Source organism: Cornus florida, unplaced genomic scaffold, assembly GCF_030987335.1.
Source record: "Cornus florida cultivar Cherokee Brave unplaced genomic scaffold, ASM3098733v1 CherokeeBrave_3.0.0_Hap2_Chr02, whole genome shotgun sequence".
NCBI classification, from domain to species: Eukaryota; Viridiplantae; Streptophyta; class Magnoliopsida; order Cornales; family Cornaceae; genus Cornus; species Cornus florida.
The window spans coordinates 56,354,368-56,371,414 of NW_026775572.1; the positions used below are offsets into that span (position 1 = coordinate 56,354,368).

The 17,047-nt window shown below is 34.5% G+C and overlaps 2 protein-coding genes across 2 annotated transcripts; one reads left to right on the top strand and one right to left on the bottom strand.

Moving 5' to 3' along the window:
• Positions 1–689: 689 nt before the first annotated feature.
• LOC132295049 (LEAF RUST 10 DISEASE-RESISTANCE LOCUS RECEPTOR-LIKE PROTEIN KINASE-like 1.1) lies at positions 690–4,488 on the top strand. The gene is made up of 4 exons (XM_059793126.1): positions 690–1,533; positions 1,727–1,759; positions 2,012–2,263; positions 2,486–4,488. The coding sequence occupies exons 1-4, from the start codon at positions 822–824 to the stop codon at positions 3,424–3,426; spliced, it is 1,938 nt and encodes a 645-aa protein (XP_059649109.1). The 5' UTR covers positions 690–821; the 3' UTR covers positions 3,427–4,488.
• A 143-nt stretch (positions 4,489–4,631) lies between these two features.
• On the bottom strand, positions 4,632–9,459 carry LOC132295048 (zinc finger CCCH domain-containing protein 30-like). The gene is made up of 2 exons (XM_059793125.1): positions 9,135–9,459; positions 4,632–7,348 (listed from the first exon to the last, which is right to left on the bottom strand). The coding sequence occupies exon 2, from the start codon at positions 7,335–7,337 to the stop codon at positions 5,154–5,156; it is 2,184 nt and encodes a 727-aa protein (XP_059649108.1). The 5' UTR covers positions 7,338–7,348; positions 9,135–9,459; the 3' UTR covers positions 4,632–5,153.
• Positions 9,460–17,047: the final 7,588 nt, after the last annotated feature.

The window sequence follows — 17,047 nt, forward strand, 5'->3', positions numbered from 1 at the left end:
TAATTTAGGGTATTTGTTTATGTTATGGTAGAGCCCATAACCCCATTCACATTGAAAAGAGTCCGATATAACCGGCTTTCAAATATTATATCACAACTCTCGGTAAAACGACTTATGATAGGTGATGGTTATGGATTGCTGGTGGCCATGGCATGAGGAGCTTAATTATGATATGCAAGGCTGATTGTTATGGGGGTTCTATTAGTTTTTATTTTTTTATTTTTATTATCTATTAATTGTCTTTTCAGGATTAATTGTGTGCCTATAAACCGTGGAAGTCTACAAGTCTTGGCTTATCTGTAGCCACACCTCTTCTTTACCCCGTCTTCTACACTCAAAAGTTAGCATCACTTGTGGCCAACATAATAAAAGATGCTGCCACATTTTCTAGAAATGTTTTGGTATTTCAAAAATTCCTCATTTTTCTTCAATATATATATATATATATATATATATAGTCTCTGCACTTGCATTTAAGTTAAAAAAATTGAGAGAGAGAGAGAGGTGCCAAAGAGTCGAGTCTTTCTAGTGCTTGCCAAGGAGAAAGGTGAGTAGGAAACTTCGTCCATTTGCGTGTTTGTGAGTCTGCCTCACCAAGTCTTCCATGTCAGTCAAATTCCAAGTCAACTGGCGTGTTAAAGCAGATAGGAAAAAAAACACCTTAATATTTTCTAAGAAAACAAAACAAGAAGTGACACTTGTCACACAATTTTTACCTTATTATAGATACCATAATTGAATTCTTGTTCTTCTTCATCTCTTGACTGATTGATTTCCTGTTGTGGTTATTTTTAATTTTGCAAATTTGGGAACTTCATCAAATGGCTATGGCTTCCATTTTTGCTGTCATTTTTCTCTCTGCTCATCTAGTGCTCATTCACTCAACCGATGAAGACGATAAAAAACCCCTCCCCATTTGCCCAAAGTCCTTCCAATGCGGAAATCACACCACCATCAGCTTCCCTTTCACAAACCACACGTATTCCCATTGCGGTATTGAGCTACATTGCCCCAAAAAAGGTGGAAAAATCCAACTTCGGAGCCAATTCTGGTATGATGTTGAGAGCATAAATGACAGTATCCTTAAAATTCATGATCCCGTGCTCGAACAGCACATAGCTCAGGGAAGCTGCGACGACACCTTCAAGAATCTAACCCTTCCCTACTTTCCTTTCGTTTCTTTCATCATCTTGAACAATCTCACCTTCTTCAAGTGCAATAACACTCCTCATTTCATTACTCATAGTTATATTGGTTACAGAGACTGCCCGGGGGGCTCCACTGTCTACTACAAATATCCAGATGATGATGAACCTACACCCCCTGCAGAGAGTCTTCCACGTAATCAATGTTCAGCTATTCAGCTGCCAGTGTTGTGGCCTAGAAATAATACAAATCCCGGATATCCTTTCGGACTATTGAATGCAACTTTCCCTCTTAAATGGCATATATCCCATGATTGTCAAATGTGTCTTGATAGAGGCCGCCAGTGTCTAAATATCAAACATAAGTTCGTATGTCGAGAGTTTAAAGGTATGGATGGGTGTTTCAATCAATACAACACTCTTTTACGCCAATTTTATGGTTCTTTATGTGGGCAGGACTTGAATTTTTATTTTTTGATCATTAGTTGAGGTTTCAAGATTTAACAAATTAACTACACAACTTTGGCCTCGTACTTCTTTCAGTCTGAAACTAACACCTTTCTGCTTGATACTGACTGCAGGAAAAAGAAACTACAGATTGATTCTAGGAACAGGTAATATACATGTTTATATATATGTGTGTGTGTGTGTGTGTATGTACGTATGTATAAGTTTTTCAAGGTTTCTCTGTAACATATCTTTGTAACCTTCAACATAAAATTGATTTCCAATTTTGAAGTTTTTCCTGCACACCCTTTGGTCAAATTAGCTTTTTATTTTCTTTTTTCCTGATTTCAATTAAAAAATTCATGAATATGATTGAATCAATAGCTGAATACTATACCTTTTTTTCTTTTTTCTTTCAGCTATTCCAGGATTTGTTATCCTCGCCTTGCTCATATTGATTATATGGCGTCGATACAAGTGGAATTATGTGTTTTCATACTTCCTTTCAAGGAACAATACTTCTTTCCATCCCTCCTCAAAAACAGACCTCGAAGGAGGTAGCATTTTCTTCGGGATCCCTGTGTTCTCCTACGCTGAACTTGAAGAAGCCACCAACAATTTTGATCCTAAACAAGAACTCGGAGATGGGGGCTTTGGAACTGTATACCATGGTAAGAAAATTGGAAATTACTGCAATATTTGTGTGTATATCATGGTAAGATAATTGGACATTATTGCTATATTTGTGTGTATGTACATGGTAAGAAAATTGGACATTACTGCAATATTTGTGTATACCATGGTAAGAAAATTGGAAGTTACTGCAATATTGTGTGTATGTGTGCGCGCGTGCGCACATAGTTGACATGCGTTTGATATTTTTTATGGACTAGGCAAACTTCGGGATGGGAGGGAAGTTGCAGTCAAGCGCTTATACAATCACAACTACAAGCGGATGGAGCAGTTCAAGAATGAAATCGAAATCCTGGCTGGCTTGAGGCATCGCAATCTTGTCACTCTTTATGGCTGCACCTCGCGACACAGCCGTGAACTACTCCTAGTTTACGAATACATTCCCAATGGCACACTTGCTGACCATCTCCACGGTGATCAAGCAAAGCCCGGTTCGCTTCCATGGCCTATTCGGATGAACATTGCCATAGAAACCACGACTGCATTGGTTTACCTCCATGCTTCTGACATCATACACCGCGATGTCAAAACCAACAACATTCTCCTTGACAACAATTTTTGTGTCAAAGTTGGTGATTTCGGGCTTTCAAGGCTCCTCCCAACCGATGTCACTCATGTCTCGACGGCTCCACAAGGGACTCCGGGCTACCTTGATCCGGAGTATAGCAAATGCTACCAACTTACTAATAAGAGTGATGTTTATAGCTTTGGGGTTGTCCTGATCGAGCTCATATCGTCGTTGCCAGCAGTTGATGTAGGTAGGCATAGGCATGAGATTAATTTGGCCGACTTGGCGGTAAACAGAATCCTGAACTGCGCGTTCAATGAGTTAATTGACCCATGTCTTGGATTTGAGTCCGATGGTGCAGTGCAGAGAATGACTTCTTCGGTGGCAGAGTTGGCTTTTCGGTGTTTGCAGTATGAAAGGGAACTGCGGCCTACAATGGATGAAGTTTTGGAGACCCTGATGGCAATTCAGGGCCACGAGTGCAATGTTGGGGCGTTGAAAAGTAAAGGACCGCCTCTTTCACCGGAGTCCGACGATGTCGCGTTATTGAAGACTAAAGAGATTCCACCTTCGCCAGTTTCTGTGACAGATGGTTGGGTAAGTCGATCTACCACACCCAACACAAGTGTGTGATGAGGCTTCCTTTCATTCTGCTAAAAAAAAAACTCAACTCTCATAACTATATGCAAATCAATAGGTTATAATTATTCTCTTCTCATCTGTTTATCTTTGTTTAATTTGTTGTTCATATTGATAATTTAAATATAAGGTCGAGGGAATGTAGAGCTGCTATTTGTATATTTATGTTGATAGATCTTGAAGAAATTTCAGACCTAAATTTCAAAGAAGATAATAAACTTTCACTATATATTACCTTTTACATATGCAACCAACATTCTTGATTTTTCATTTGTAAAATCAATTGTAAAGAGTAAAATGGATGTGTATTTTAGTCAAAATAATCTGTCCATATGTTACATGGGTTGAATATAATACATATAATACCCTTATAGATTTAATATAGTGCATATAACACCCTTATAGTACAAAATGAGCGTATTACCTTACTTCAACGAAAAAAAAAAAAAAAAAAAAAAAAAAAAAAAAAAAAAAAAAAAAAAATCACATTATACCCTTCCCTTAATGTGCTTAGTTATTAATGTTGAAGGCCTAGAAAAAATGGATGTAAATAGAAAGACTAGATGAGGCATCTCAAAAAATATTCATTATATGTGTGACAAAATTTTCGTATAATTTAACTAGTGATTTTGTAAGTAAAGATTAAAATTGATATTACATATTTGTAGGTTACATTTATTTCTTTTCATCTCTCTTCGCCCAATTTTGAACCGATAAAAAACTTTCCAAAACCATGGTTTAGGTCCTTGCTTGCTTCCTTCCTTCCTTCCTTTGGCGTGATTAAAGATTATGTCTGACTCTGATACCAACTGAAACGGATGCACGCTTGCCCATTTACCCAAAAACTCAAATTATTAGGTACTACAGCATACCCACCCATTTATACCCAATCACTTTTCCATTCAAATATAACGTGAAACAAATGACCCCTTTTACATATAACCACTACATCTCAAAGAGAGGGAGAAGGCTCGAGATCTCAAAGAGGAGGAGGCAGGCAGTGTGTGAGTAGACTTACACATGACATCCAAAGTTTCAAGGCAAAAAAATCAGAATAATACCACAATAGTAATCCACAGCCCATTTAAAATCCCACTAGTTTATCAAATAAAAAATAAAATTTAACCAAAAAAAAAAAAAAACACGCCCTCAGGAATCATGATAAACTTTGAGAGAGACAATGGAATAAAAAAACAAAGTACGAAAGAGGGAAATTTACATGGAAGTATAAATAAAGGAATCCATACTAATAACTTTGATTCAGTATTACATCAACACTACACCTTTTGAATTACAATTACAGATTTAGCAATAGACAATTTTTCAAAAAGAAAAAAGGAAAAAGGTGAGTTGGGTGCTCAAGCTTCATTGTAATGAAACAATGTAGCTCTCTTTATAGGAAACGTAAAAAAGTAATCCTACAATTCTGAAATGTTGAAAGGACTATATTGCTCACCCGGAATTGGTTTCTTTAGTAATCCAGGAACAGGCCTTCTTCATTTCCTGACTGCATTAACAAATAAAAATAAATGAGTTAAATTGATTAATCATTCTGAAAATTTTCCGACTTCCTTGTACCACCCTCCTTCAACTGCCTTGCTTCACCGCTCCGTCGCCTTCTGCATTCATCCTTCTCCACCGAGCCAAAAAGAATTGCAAAAAATATATGCTTCCTATCTTTTGCTTATATCCAGAGTGAAAATAGAATCAATTCACCTATTCTACGAGTTGAATATTTGCATGTCCTCAAGCCATGCTCCCAAAACTGAATGATCCATTGATTCGATTTGGGATTTGGATTTCAAACCCTCACCAGATGACACAGCGCCAGAATTTGGGACTGTGTAATTATTATTCATCTCAGGTGGCTGTGATTCCTTGACTACAGATTTCACCCATGATAGGTCAGGCTCCTCGCTGTTGTTATTGAGCTCAAATGAAGATGATCTTCTTAATCGATTCAGTTCACCTCCATTGACGGACCAATCTACTTTTTCATTTGGTGATTCCCATTGTGACCATGAGTTTATAGGAGATCCTACAATGGAGGCTCCATTGCTAGACCCAAGATCCCGAGAACTGAGACTTCGGAACTGTTGATGCTGCATTTCACGTTGAGCAAACGCAGAGAGCCGAGAGCTCATTGGTGAAATAGGCTCAACACCTCTCGGTGACATCCTTCCAGGTGACGAGACAAAAGATGCCTGCATAGGGTGCTCAATATTTCTGGGTGAGAAAATGTTGGTGTTGATAGGGGATAACATGCTCTGCTGCTGCTGTTGAAAATGATTGAAAACAGCTGATTTGTGTGTGGGAGAAAAACAAGCCGCCCCTTGGTCAGCATATCGGGGAGAAGAGGCATTCTCAGAAGAAAAAAGATCTTCAAGGTTAGAAGGAGTTAGCATTTTGGAACGAACAGAACAGTTCAAAGCGGCAGAATTGGAATGGGATTGTGTGAAAGAGGTCAAATCATTTAGAAGCTGTTGCTGGGCATCAAAATCTGGCAACATGTTGAAACCCTCGGGAAATTCCCGGGCACTGAGGGAAGATCTCAAGCGACTTGACTGAAGGTTGCTTCCAGGAAGATGAAGGGTTGGAACATTTGGTTGAGGCCAAGCTGGGGATGAGTGTGAAATGCCATTCGACGACGGAGACATGGACTGATTGAATGCAGAAGGAGACATCATAGAGACTGACGAGGGAGAACCAGGCAAAAGGCTCAAGGCAGCAGCCATGTCCATAGCACTTGCAACAGAGGCAGTTGACCTAGGAGATGGAACAGCTGAACCAGTGGAGACATACAACGGTCGCAATTCCTCAGTGGTGTGTGCAAAAAAGCAAACCCGTCTTGCGCAGCTTGTGCCATCCTTGCAGAGTCGGGTCCGATATTGAGCAGGGTGGAGCCAGCACTCAAACACACCATGAGCATACTCACACAAATCCGCACGCCTACAAGCACCCTTTCTAAAATCAGGGCAAGGCACACAACTGTAATGGTACTTGCGTGGATCTCTTCTGCGAGCATTTTCTCCCGGGTGTACAAAAGGGCACTCAGTCCAATCATGAGAATAAGCCCTTGAACAAGGCCGGACCTTGAATGAAAACATCCTGAACTCATCAGTTGAATAAATGCTGTTCTTGATGTCAGGCAATGATGGGTCAATTGGGTATTCTTTCTTCTCAGAAACAGAACTAGCAAGAATATCATTGAACTCTGATGTCATTGCAGAAGACACAAAATTCGAAGGAGAAGATGGAGAATGATTCTCAGGCGATGAAGAAAGTGTTGGAGAGTTGGAGTCTGAACTAGCAATTGATATCCGTAAATTGCACTTAAAGACTGTGTCATCGGAAACATTCTTCATCAGCAATTCTTCAAGACAACTTTTTGATCCTGGAAGATTTGGCGGGGTAGCTATCACATCAGCAGGCCGATGACCATTGGTGTCCACAACATTCGGATCAGCACCTGCTGATAAAAGCAGTTTAACAATGTCGGCAGAATTAGCAGATCCACTGGAGGCAGCACAGTGGAGGGCAGTGCTCTTGTCCACGCTACAAGAAAGATTTACATCAACCTTGGGCTGAGAGAGTATTAATTTCAGAACATCAACACTACCATAGGTAGCAGCAACCATCAACGGAGTTCTGCGCTCAAGGACTATTTGTTTCGAGCCCTTCTTTCGGACATACCAGAGTCCAACCACATTCACTGTGGAAGCATCACAATCAACCAATTGTTTGAAACCCTTAAAGTCATTGTTAGCAGCAAGTTCAAGTAAAGTGGAAGAAGAATCTTCTGTCTCAACAGTTAGTTGACTCATATTTTTGGTGTTGGGTTTGTTTTCTACAGTAGATGGGCACGAAGATGATGTCAATTTTGTTTGTTCAGGACCACCACACATGCTTCAGTCCGCTGCAACTCAACCAGGGAACACAATTCAGTGACATCAAAATACAACAAGCAGCACAACTAAAAGTATATTCCCAACATCAAAATATCTGGGTAGTCAGGCTCTCAAATAAGAAAATGCAAGTACAGGTTTGCAATAAAAGCAAAGAACTCAATTAAAGAATTACAAAGTAAAATTAAATATGTAAAGCACTCTCTCTCAAACAACACAAGCTGTCAAAGAAGATCACTTACATATTTTGAGAATTTCATGCATAATAAATTTGTAAGAAAAAATAAATTCCGAAACATCAATCTTAGAAAAACAAGAAAATCCAAAATAAGATCTATAAATATAAAAAATAAATAAAAGTAAAATGGTCAGGAAAAAAAAAAATCAGTGTATACTGAAACATTGTAAATGGTCAGTTACACAAAATCATGCAGTTATCGCAGTTTTCAACCTAAGAAAATATATTATGCATCTAATATTATCCTTACACACAAACACATTTATAATTTGTATACATGTACAATTTAACTCAAAAGTACATAGTCTACTGGTGCTCTCACCGTGAGCTCGCATCCGTTGGATTAAGTTGTACGCTTACACAATCTCTGGAGTATATGAGCCCACATGAAAATGCCCACATGATAGCTTTCCTTATTTATAAAATTTAAATGAGTCAAACCATACCCCCATTTGGTTTCTAAGAGACCAAAGAAATGACCAAAATAATAATAATAATAATAAAAATAATATCAACATCCTAGCGCAAATTGCCGTAGTGTTTGTTCTTCATTCTTATAAAACCTAAAACAAGCAAATATTATTCAATTCAAGATACAGTCAATTTTGTTTTCACGTCTTTTTCTTAGCAAACAAACGGAGGCAGGCACCTAAGTAGGTCCGAGTGGGGGAGGCCGTCCCCACTGAAATTTTTTTATTTCTATTATATACCTATTTGTTAAAATCCTAAAACTGCCCCATTAAATTTTTGATAATATTTATACTTGCCCCTACTAAAATTTTAAATTATAAAAAAGAGTGATCAACTCTCTCTCTTTCGCTAGCTCTTCCCCTCTCTCTCATTATATTGCTATAATTTCCAAAGAAAACAAAATCTTATACAATTAAAGTTACATGTCAATGGTAGAACCGCGTCCCTATTAAACAATAAAAATACCCTTCATCTCAAAACCCAAAACAAAGATAAAAGAGAGAGACTATGGAGAAAGAAGCATGTTTACGCAACTTATGTTTTCAAAAGCTAAAAACTCAACAAATACAATTATAAATGTATTGAATGGAAATATTATTAACGATCAATATTTTGTATTTATTATATTGATTCAAAATTTTTAATTTAATTATCATTCAAGGTCACCCAAAAAAAAAAAAAAATCATCATTAGGGCAACTAACATAACCTATACCATAATTTTGAAACACCACAAAAACATCATCGGAGAATCATTAATTACCACACATCTATGTAAAGTACATCCACAAATTTTGAAATCTAACCTAAAAAAAACAATCTTTGAAATTTGAATGCATAACATAACTATATACATACACACACAACAATCAAACACAAATTTTTACATATAAACACATAAAGAATGAAATTTCACGATATCGATGAATAAATTTCAATCTTGTAACTAATTTAACTAAAACGATTGCATAAAAGTAATTACCACAAATTTAACTGAATCATATGATAATCGTAGTGTTGAATATACTACACAATAGATCAATAGACAGTGTAAAACATAAAATAGAATCATCGGATAGTCAAACTCACCATCGATCAAAAAAGCCGATTACTAAACTCATCCCTTTGGGGAGAGACAATTCACAGATCTGTAGAGAGAAAAAAACTTAAAGAAATTTGGAGAGAGAAAGTCGAAGACAAGATGGCGACGAAAATTGGAATCCTAAATGGCTTCAATCTCTATTTTCCAGGTTACTCGAAAATGATAGAGGTGGGTGGATGTTGATATGCTGGTCCGATTCAATACAACTGAGGAGTAGGAGAGTGTGATCGACATATATATCAAGAGAGAGAGAGTACTAGTGTGAGTAGAGAGAGAAACAAAAGCATGAGCTTTTTGAAATTGAAATTGAAATTGAAATTGAAGTTGAAATGAAATGAAGACGAATTCGGCCTGAATTTGATTTCTTTATTCCCACTGACAGTCTCATGGGAAAAGCAAGAAATGGAATTGAATGGTCTTGAAATTCACGCGAAATGCAGTGTAAATGAGAGTCGAAGATGGGATAGGATGGGCTTGGTGCTTTGGTCGGTCAGAGGAAAAGGGATTTTACCGGTTTTTATAAAGTAGTAAAAAACTAAGGGTTTATTTTCCAAAAAAAACAACAAAAAAAAAAAAAGGCTAATGGGCGTTTGGCAACATTTTTTTTTTTTTGTTAAATGGATGGAAAATTGAGTGGGGAAATCGTATTCGGTAATATTTGTTACATTTTCACTATACCTCTCCTGTTTTTTTTGATAGAGTTGGGTTTTTTCTTTAAAAGGGCCCAAAGGCAATAAATAGACTTGGGTTTTTTCTTTAAATGGGCCCAAAAGCAATAAAAAGATGTGGCTGAACCATTGTGGCAAGCAGATACATGAATAGTTCGGTGAGTTAGCGTTTTTTGTGAATTTTGAAGTATCAGGTTTAGATTATCTGTATTTATTAATCTAAATTCTAACACTTCTTACTTAAAAAAAAAAATTCATTGTTGCCAGAAATTTTTAAAAAGTCAATTTATGGAAAATATTTTTTTATAATAATCTAAACATTATTTTTAAACATTGTGTAATAAATTTAATGTGGATGGAAATTTTTCAAAAGTAGCAGTAAGATATAATTCGATGAACAAAATAGGGCTAAATCGAATGACACACGTAAGTATCTGAACATGACAAGACAAGACAATTATTCAGATCGCCAATCCGACGGTAAGATAAGCTATAATATCATAAAATTAATAAGGAGTGGAGTATATTGTAACAACCGTAATTTTTTTAACACTATATATATATATATATACACATATATATATATATAAGAGATAGAGCTACGATAAGGAATGATTAGTTTATTTGACTAGTTTATTTGACGTAGGTTATTTAATGGAGATAACGTTATCATTCAATTTGAGTTTTAAAGAGTTTTTATTTAACTCAACCACTTGATATATATATGTATATATCTAGAATTAGTTGTATTTAGTTTTTAATCTACGCTACTATCATTGGGATTTTTCACGTTTATCAGAAGGAAAATTTATTCGTAGGGAAGCATAGAAACTTAAGTCAATTGCAATTACAGAAAAGTTAATTCTTGCTTTAAATTCTGTGTATATTTGTGTTTTGAATTTTAGATGATTATTCATGATTTATTAAATCTCATGATAATTTATTTTAATCATGGGTTGGAGATTACGTACAGAGTTATGAGGTAATCTAGGCACATGTGATTATAGTTGATTTTGGAGAATGTATTTAGTTGAATGAATTATGGATTCTGAATGATACTTTACATAATTAGCATGTTATGATATATCTATACATATATATCGCAGGAATCTATTTACATAAGTAGAGGTGGGTGTTCAATTATCATACAACTAGTCGTTGGTTTCCGTACATATATGGTATTTTGTTTTAATCAACATATTAGTTGGATGTCAGTAGCGTGACTACATTGATGTATTTTATGGGCCTGTGCAAATGGGTGTTAGACTTTTAAGATTAGTTTGTTCAGTACTTGTGTGGCAATGAAATCCTAAGTATAGACTTGCAGATTGATTTGATGAAAATAAAGAGGAATAAGTCTCAGATTGGTGCAAGGCAATGGTTTATTTTGATTAAATGAATGGAAATTTTACCACCATAGAATAGGCTTACAGAATGGTTTACAACTTATTGTAATTAGGACTATAAGGTGATACTGGTATGTTGATATTAATTAATTAATTATTTATTTAATTATTAAGGTGTTTGATAAACTCATAATATTATGAGTATGAATTATCTAAATGTATTAGTATTTAATTGAAGCAATTAAACTAGTTGGAGTGATAGTCAGGGATTTACCCAATGATGAGTTTGTTGAGTACAGTCAGCGACTATCTTTGGGATTGAATTACTCTTTTGTTATGGCCATTGGGCTAAAGGTGCCCTTAGTATGTGGACGTGGTCAGGGCTATCTGGGAGAGTAGACGTACAACCCAGCCACATATGTGTATTTGGTAGTCAGAGACTATGCAATTCACACCATTTATTCGGAGTAGAGCCAGGGGCTCATGTGAGGTAATGGCATTAAAACGTCAACTGGTTGAGGGGAGCCAGGAGCTCATGTGAGGTAAGTAGAATTTTAGTAATTTAAATTCTAGATGGGTTACAAGTTCACAGGTTGAGTTAATATTATAGAATGGCGATGATTTTTAAATATTTCATAATCACTTATATATGTATATATATACCGATTTTAAGTAAGGATTGACTTGCTGAACGATGATAGTGTTTAGTAATTTTTTGCTGAACTTGTGAGTTGTGCACATGGATTTAGCTTGCAAAGGAGGCTCAATGGGAGATGGAGATTTTCCGGATTTCCACATATTGATTTTATTATTGTTTCTTAGCAAACACTTTGTAATAAGATTCATTTAGTTGGTGGAATTTTTTTTATTAGTTAGGGATGCAATAAATTTCGTTTGGATCGATGGATTTTTAAATACAATGTATTCTTACTGATTTAATCATGGATTGTTGTGGATGAATGAGGTGAGTCACGTACCAGATTTTAGTATAAGATAAGGGTTCTTGTGTTAGAATTTTTAGTATATGTAAATGTGTCATCTCTAATTGGTATGAGGTCTTTTGGGTGAAACCCAAGAGCAAAACCGTGCGGGCTCAAGCCCAAAGCGGACAATATCATACTATGTGGTGGAATAGGGCGTTACAAATGGTATCAGAGCCTGACCCAGCCGGAAGTGTGCCGACAGGGACGTCGGGCCTCCAAGGAGGGTGGATTGTGATGACCTTGTGGGCGGGTGTGCCGTGGGCGGGTGCGAGAGACACTGTCAGGCTATCACACTGGCGAGTTACGGGTGCACAGTCCCACATCGCCTGGGTAGAGGAAAGGTAAAGTGCTTATATATAAATGTGTCATCTCTAATTGGTATGAGGCCTTTTAGGGTGAAGCCCAAGAGCAAAACTGTGCGGGTTCAGGCCCAAAGCGGACAATATCATACCATGTGGTGGAGTAGCGCGTTACATATATAGTGTAATTCTCAGCACAAATAAGGAAGTTTAATGTCAATCCCTATGAATAAGGCCCAAGGAGGCCGTGAATCAAGAATAACACTAGTGTAAATACTAAAAGCATGCACTAGGAAAGGAGAGTCAAAAAACAGTTGAGAGAGAGCTGTTTACTTTGTATTTTTGTGCTCAAGAGGTCAACCCCAAGCCATAAACAAGAGTCTTAGTACAAATTTTTTTGTTTATTTGGTGTAAATTTGTTTGCAAATTTCTGCACTTATATGTAGTTACTGCTTACTTAACAACTGTTTTGTTGTATGTTTTATATTGCGGGTAGTGTATTGTAGACTTGTTTTTATTTGGTGTAAATTTGTTTGCAAATTTCTGCACTTATATGTAGTTTCTGCTTATTTAACGACTATTTTTATTGTATGTTTTATATTGCGGGTAGTGTATTATAGACTTGTAGTGAAGCAAAACGTTTTTACAACTTTTATTGTCATTTGAATAATATCACATTTATTGTCAAAAAGAGGCCCAAATGAAAACAAAAAATTGGTGTTTCTTTATGTTTTGGCTAAGGTGAACAGTATCCAAAAATTATATAAGGGGCCTTTTTTAATTAGTCATTAAGTTAAAGCAATAATGCTACACTTCTTTATGACCGGTTTGATATGCCTTTCTTTTTTTTTCTTTTTTCTGTAGTAGTGAAGAGTGAAAAAAAAATATATGTTTGTTCAAAATTGTTTTGTAAGTGCACAATGCTGAAATGTTTTATAAATACCACCAATTTGATATTTTTATATGTTTTCGCACTGAAACGTTTGGTGTAGTGATGAACAATATTTAAAAAAAAAAAAAAAAAAAAAAAAAAAAAAACAATCTTGAATGAAAATTTTAAACTAACCATTATATTTTTCAAACTTGGCAACGATTTTTTTACCAGACATGTTTTCATATTTTTGTTTCCAAAAATATTGCAACAAATAGACATTGCAAAACACTTGTTTTATTTCAAGTTAAAACAAAACGCCAAAAACAAAATGCGTATCAAACAGGCCGTTACTAGACACGTTTTCATGTTTTTACTTTCAAAAATCTTACACCAAAATTTATGTTACCAAAACATGCTTCCAATCACAAATAAACACACTTCACAATAAAAACTTTAATTTTATTTATGATAAAAATAAAAACACAAAACAAAAATGATTGTCAAACGAGCCCTTATAAAATATTTCTATTCGAAGTATGTCACAATGAAATTTAGAAAGCAAATTAAAAATGATTGACAAACACTGTCAGCGGATAATGCATAATTGTGAAATTTTATTATTATAGTCGTTAAAATTCAAATTTAATGAAGCAAGGTATACACTGTCAAACATTACAGAAAGGAGTGTACCAAAAATGATTTTGATCTACGTCACACCTAACAAATTCTAAAGCTATTTTTTTTTTCTTTTTTCAAACATTTTAATATTTTTTAAAATGCAAAAGGAGATTTTTATTTCTCTTCCTAATTGGTATTGATCAATCATCAGTAAAAGTGTATTAAATGGGAGTTATAGATTTTTTAATTGGAGTTAAATTAAATAAGTATGTATTTGCATGTGTATATTTGTATTGTTGTTGTGTTTTGTTTTTTTATGTTTTGTTTCACTGAGTCATGTTTATTGGGTTGGGTTTTATGCTGCCGATGTTAATTTTATGATGCGGAAATATAAGATGTAAAATAAAAAAATGGAAGAGAGAAAGATAAATAACACATTATATACATGGTTCGGCACTAAGACTTACATCCATGGATCAAGAGCCACTGAAGTTACATTTCTCTTATTGTTTGTATTTCTTAATATGTTTACATTGTATTGATACACAATATATAGGAAATAAAGTTGACAAAAGGAATAAATTAAGGAGGAAAGAAATGAAACCGAATATAATATATATGTACATATATATAAGGAAACAGAATATAATATACATATATATAAGGAAAGAAAGGAAACAAAATGAATAAATCAAGAAGTAAATCAAAGAGGAAAGAAAGGAAACTGAATACAATATATTATACATATTTTAATAGCCGAGTCGTAGGATTCCATGGGTAAGTTGTGAATTCAAATTGGGTTTTGGTGGGCTTGTTTTATTAAGTCTTAGCACTATGATATATTGTGTTAGCCTTAGTATTACAATTATGTTACATTCAGAATTATAGAATTATACGTAGAAAGAGAGAGGAAGAGCAGCGACAGAAACCCTAGGTTGGAAATTCATCTGAGTGCTTTCTAGGTCGTGGAAGGGAAATCAGGAAAAGACTATGATCCTAGGCTGAAGGCTTGAGAATTCATATTGATGCCCTACAATTTGTGAGGCAGTACTTTTCTTCTCTTACCCTTTGGACCTATAAACGTTTCGGTCTGAGATTTTGAAATTGATATATTTAGACGCTTTTGATAAATTCTAATATGTATGATTTAGTTTGTATTCTTATTTCAATTTTGTTAATTCTAATTTGAAACTTAAATACGTTGTTGATAATTCTGACTCGTATAACTAAATCTCTTATCTCAAATTTATTATAAGAGTCTTCAATTTCAAATTCGTATTAAACATATAAATTGTAACTTTTGAATTTTTTTGGAACTGTTTAGTTTAAAAGGTTTAAACAAGGTTTCATATAACAATCATTGTAATCTAGGAATTAATTTGGTACTGAAAAACTAGGGGTGCACAAAAATCCGATCAAACCAAAAATCCAAACCGGACCAGACAGTTTGGTTTGGTTTACTAATGGTTTGGTTTGGTCACGATTCTAAATTTGTGAAACCATAAAGATACGGTTTGCTCATGGTTTGAGATCTTTTAGGATCGAACTCGACCGAACTGAATGTTATGTTATATATATTTATTTATATATATATATATATATATATATATGTTAAATTATACAATATATATAATATAATATAATCCTACAATTCAAATCACTTAGAAGTTTGTAACAACTATCACTCATATAGTTCACTCTTAATTCTCTTAGGTCTTATCAATTTATTAGATGGTTCTATTTTTTTATATAGTGGCTAAATTTTAAATTTTGGCTGTTTGTTTGTTGTTGAATTAGTAATTCTAAATGTATTAGATTATTAGCTATTCTAAATTTATTCACTTTAGTTCTATAAGTGATATAGAAGAATGAATTAAAATTTTTTAACATATTAATAGTTTTGAATGTGTTGGTAACTTGGTTTTATTTTTGTGTATGTGGATTTTAAAATATGAATACTTATGTAACAAGAAACAAAAAAAAAAAAAAAATGAACTATGGAACTGAACCGAACCAAACCGATTTTTCACTATTTGGTTTGGTTTGGTTCCTTTGGTCAAATGGTTCGGTTTGCTTCAAAATTTTATGAACCCGTTAGAATTGGTTTGGTTCCAAAAAAACTCTTACACCGGTCCAAACTGAACCGTGTGCACTCTTACTAAAAACGTGATTATTTTCTAATATCGTTAGGAACTGAACTGTAATTTATAATCGTGCATTTTGGTACAATGGTGTATTTTTTAATTTAGATAAAAAAAAAAAAAAAAAAACATACGATATCTATCATATTAATATACAATTAAAATGTCTTTCTCATCAATTTCTTAGTCCTCACTTCTTCTTATCCTGTAACACTGTATCTTATATTTTATTTTGTATTTTCCTATTTTGTTTTATATTTTGTTATTTGAGCAACATTTTGTCAACATACATATGGAGGACTGAAGTTATTCTTGAATATAGTTCATTCCTATTCTGTAACTCTGTATTCTGTACTTTAGTCCGTTCCTGACCTGTAACTTTGTATTCTGTATTTTATTTTATATATTGTTATTTAAGCCATGTTTTGACAACTTAAGCATATTGTGTATATTGGTATTGTTGTTGTGTTTTGTTTATTTTATGTTTTGTTTCATTGGGTTGTGTTTTGTTTCATTGGGTTGTGTTTATTGGGTTGAGTTTTATGTTGTCGGTTTATGGGATTCGATGGGTAAGTTGTGAATTCGAATTGGGCTTTGGTGGGCTTATTTTAGTAAGTCTTAATACTATAATATATTGCGTTAGCCTTAGTATTACGATTAGGTTACAGTCAAAATTATACGTATAAAGAGAGAGGAAGAGCAGCGACGGAAACCATAGGTTGGAAATTCATTCGAGTGCGTTCTAGCTCAAGGAAGGGAAATCAGGAAAGGATTGCGATCCTAGGCTGATGATGGCTCGAGGATTCATTTTGATGTCCTACAATTCGTGAGGCAAGTACCTTTTGTAATGTCTCAGATTTTTTGTTATTTTATTTTATTAATTATTTTTTGTACATCGTTTTACGCGCTGTGTGGGATCCGGTATATTTTTATTTCAACATTAATTATTGTGGGTCATCGAGGTGTTTTAT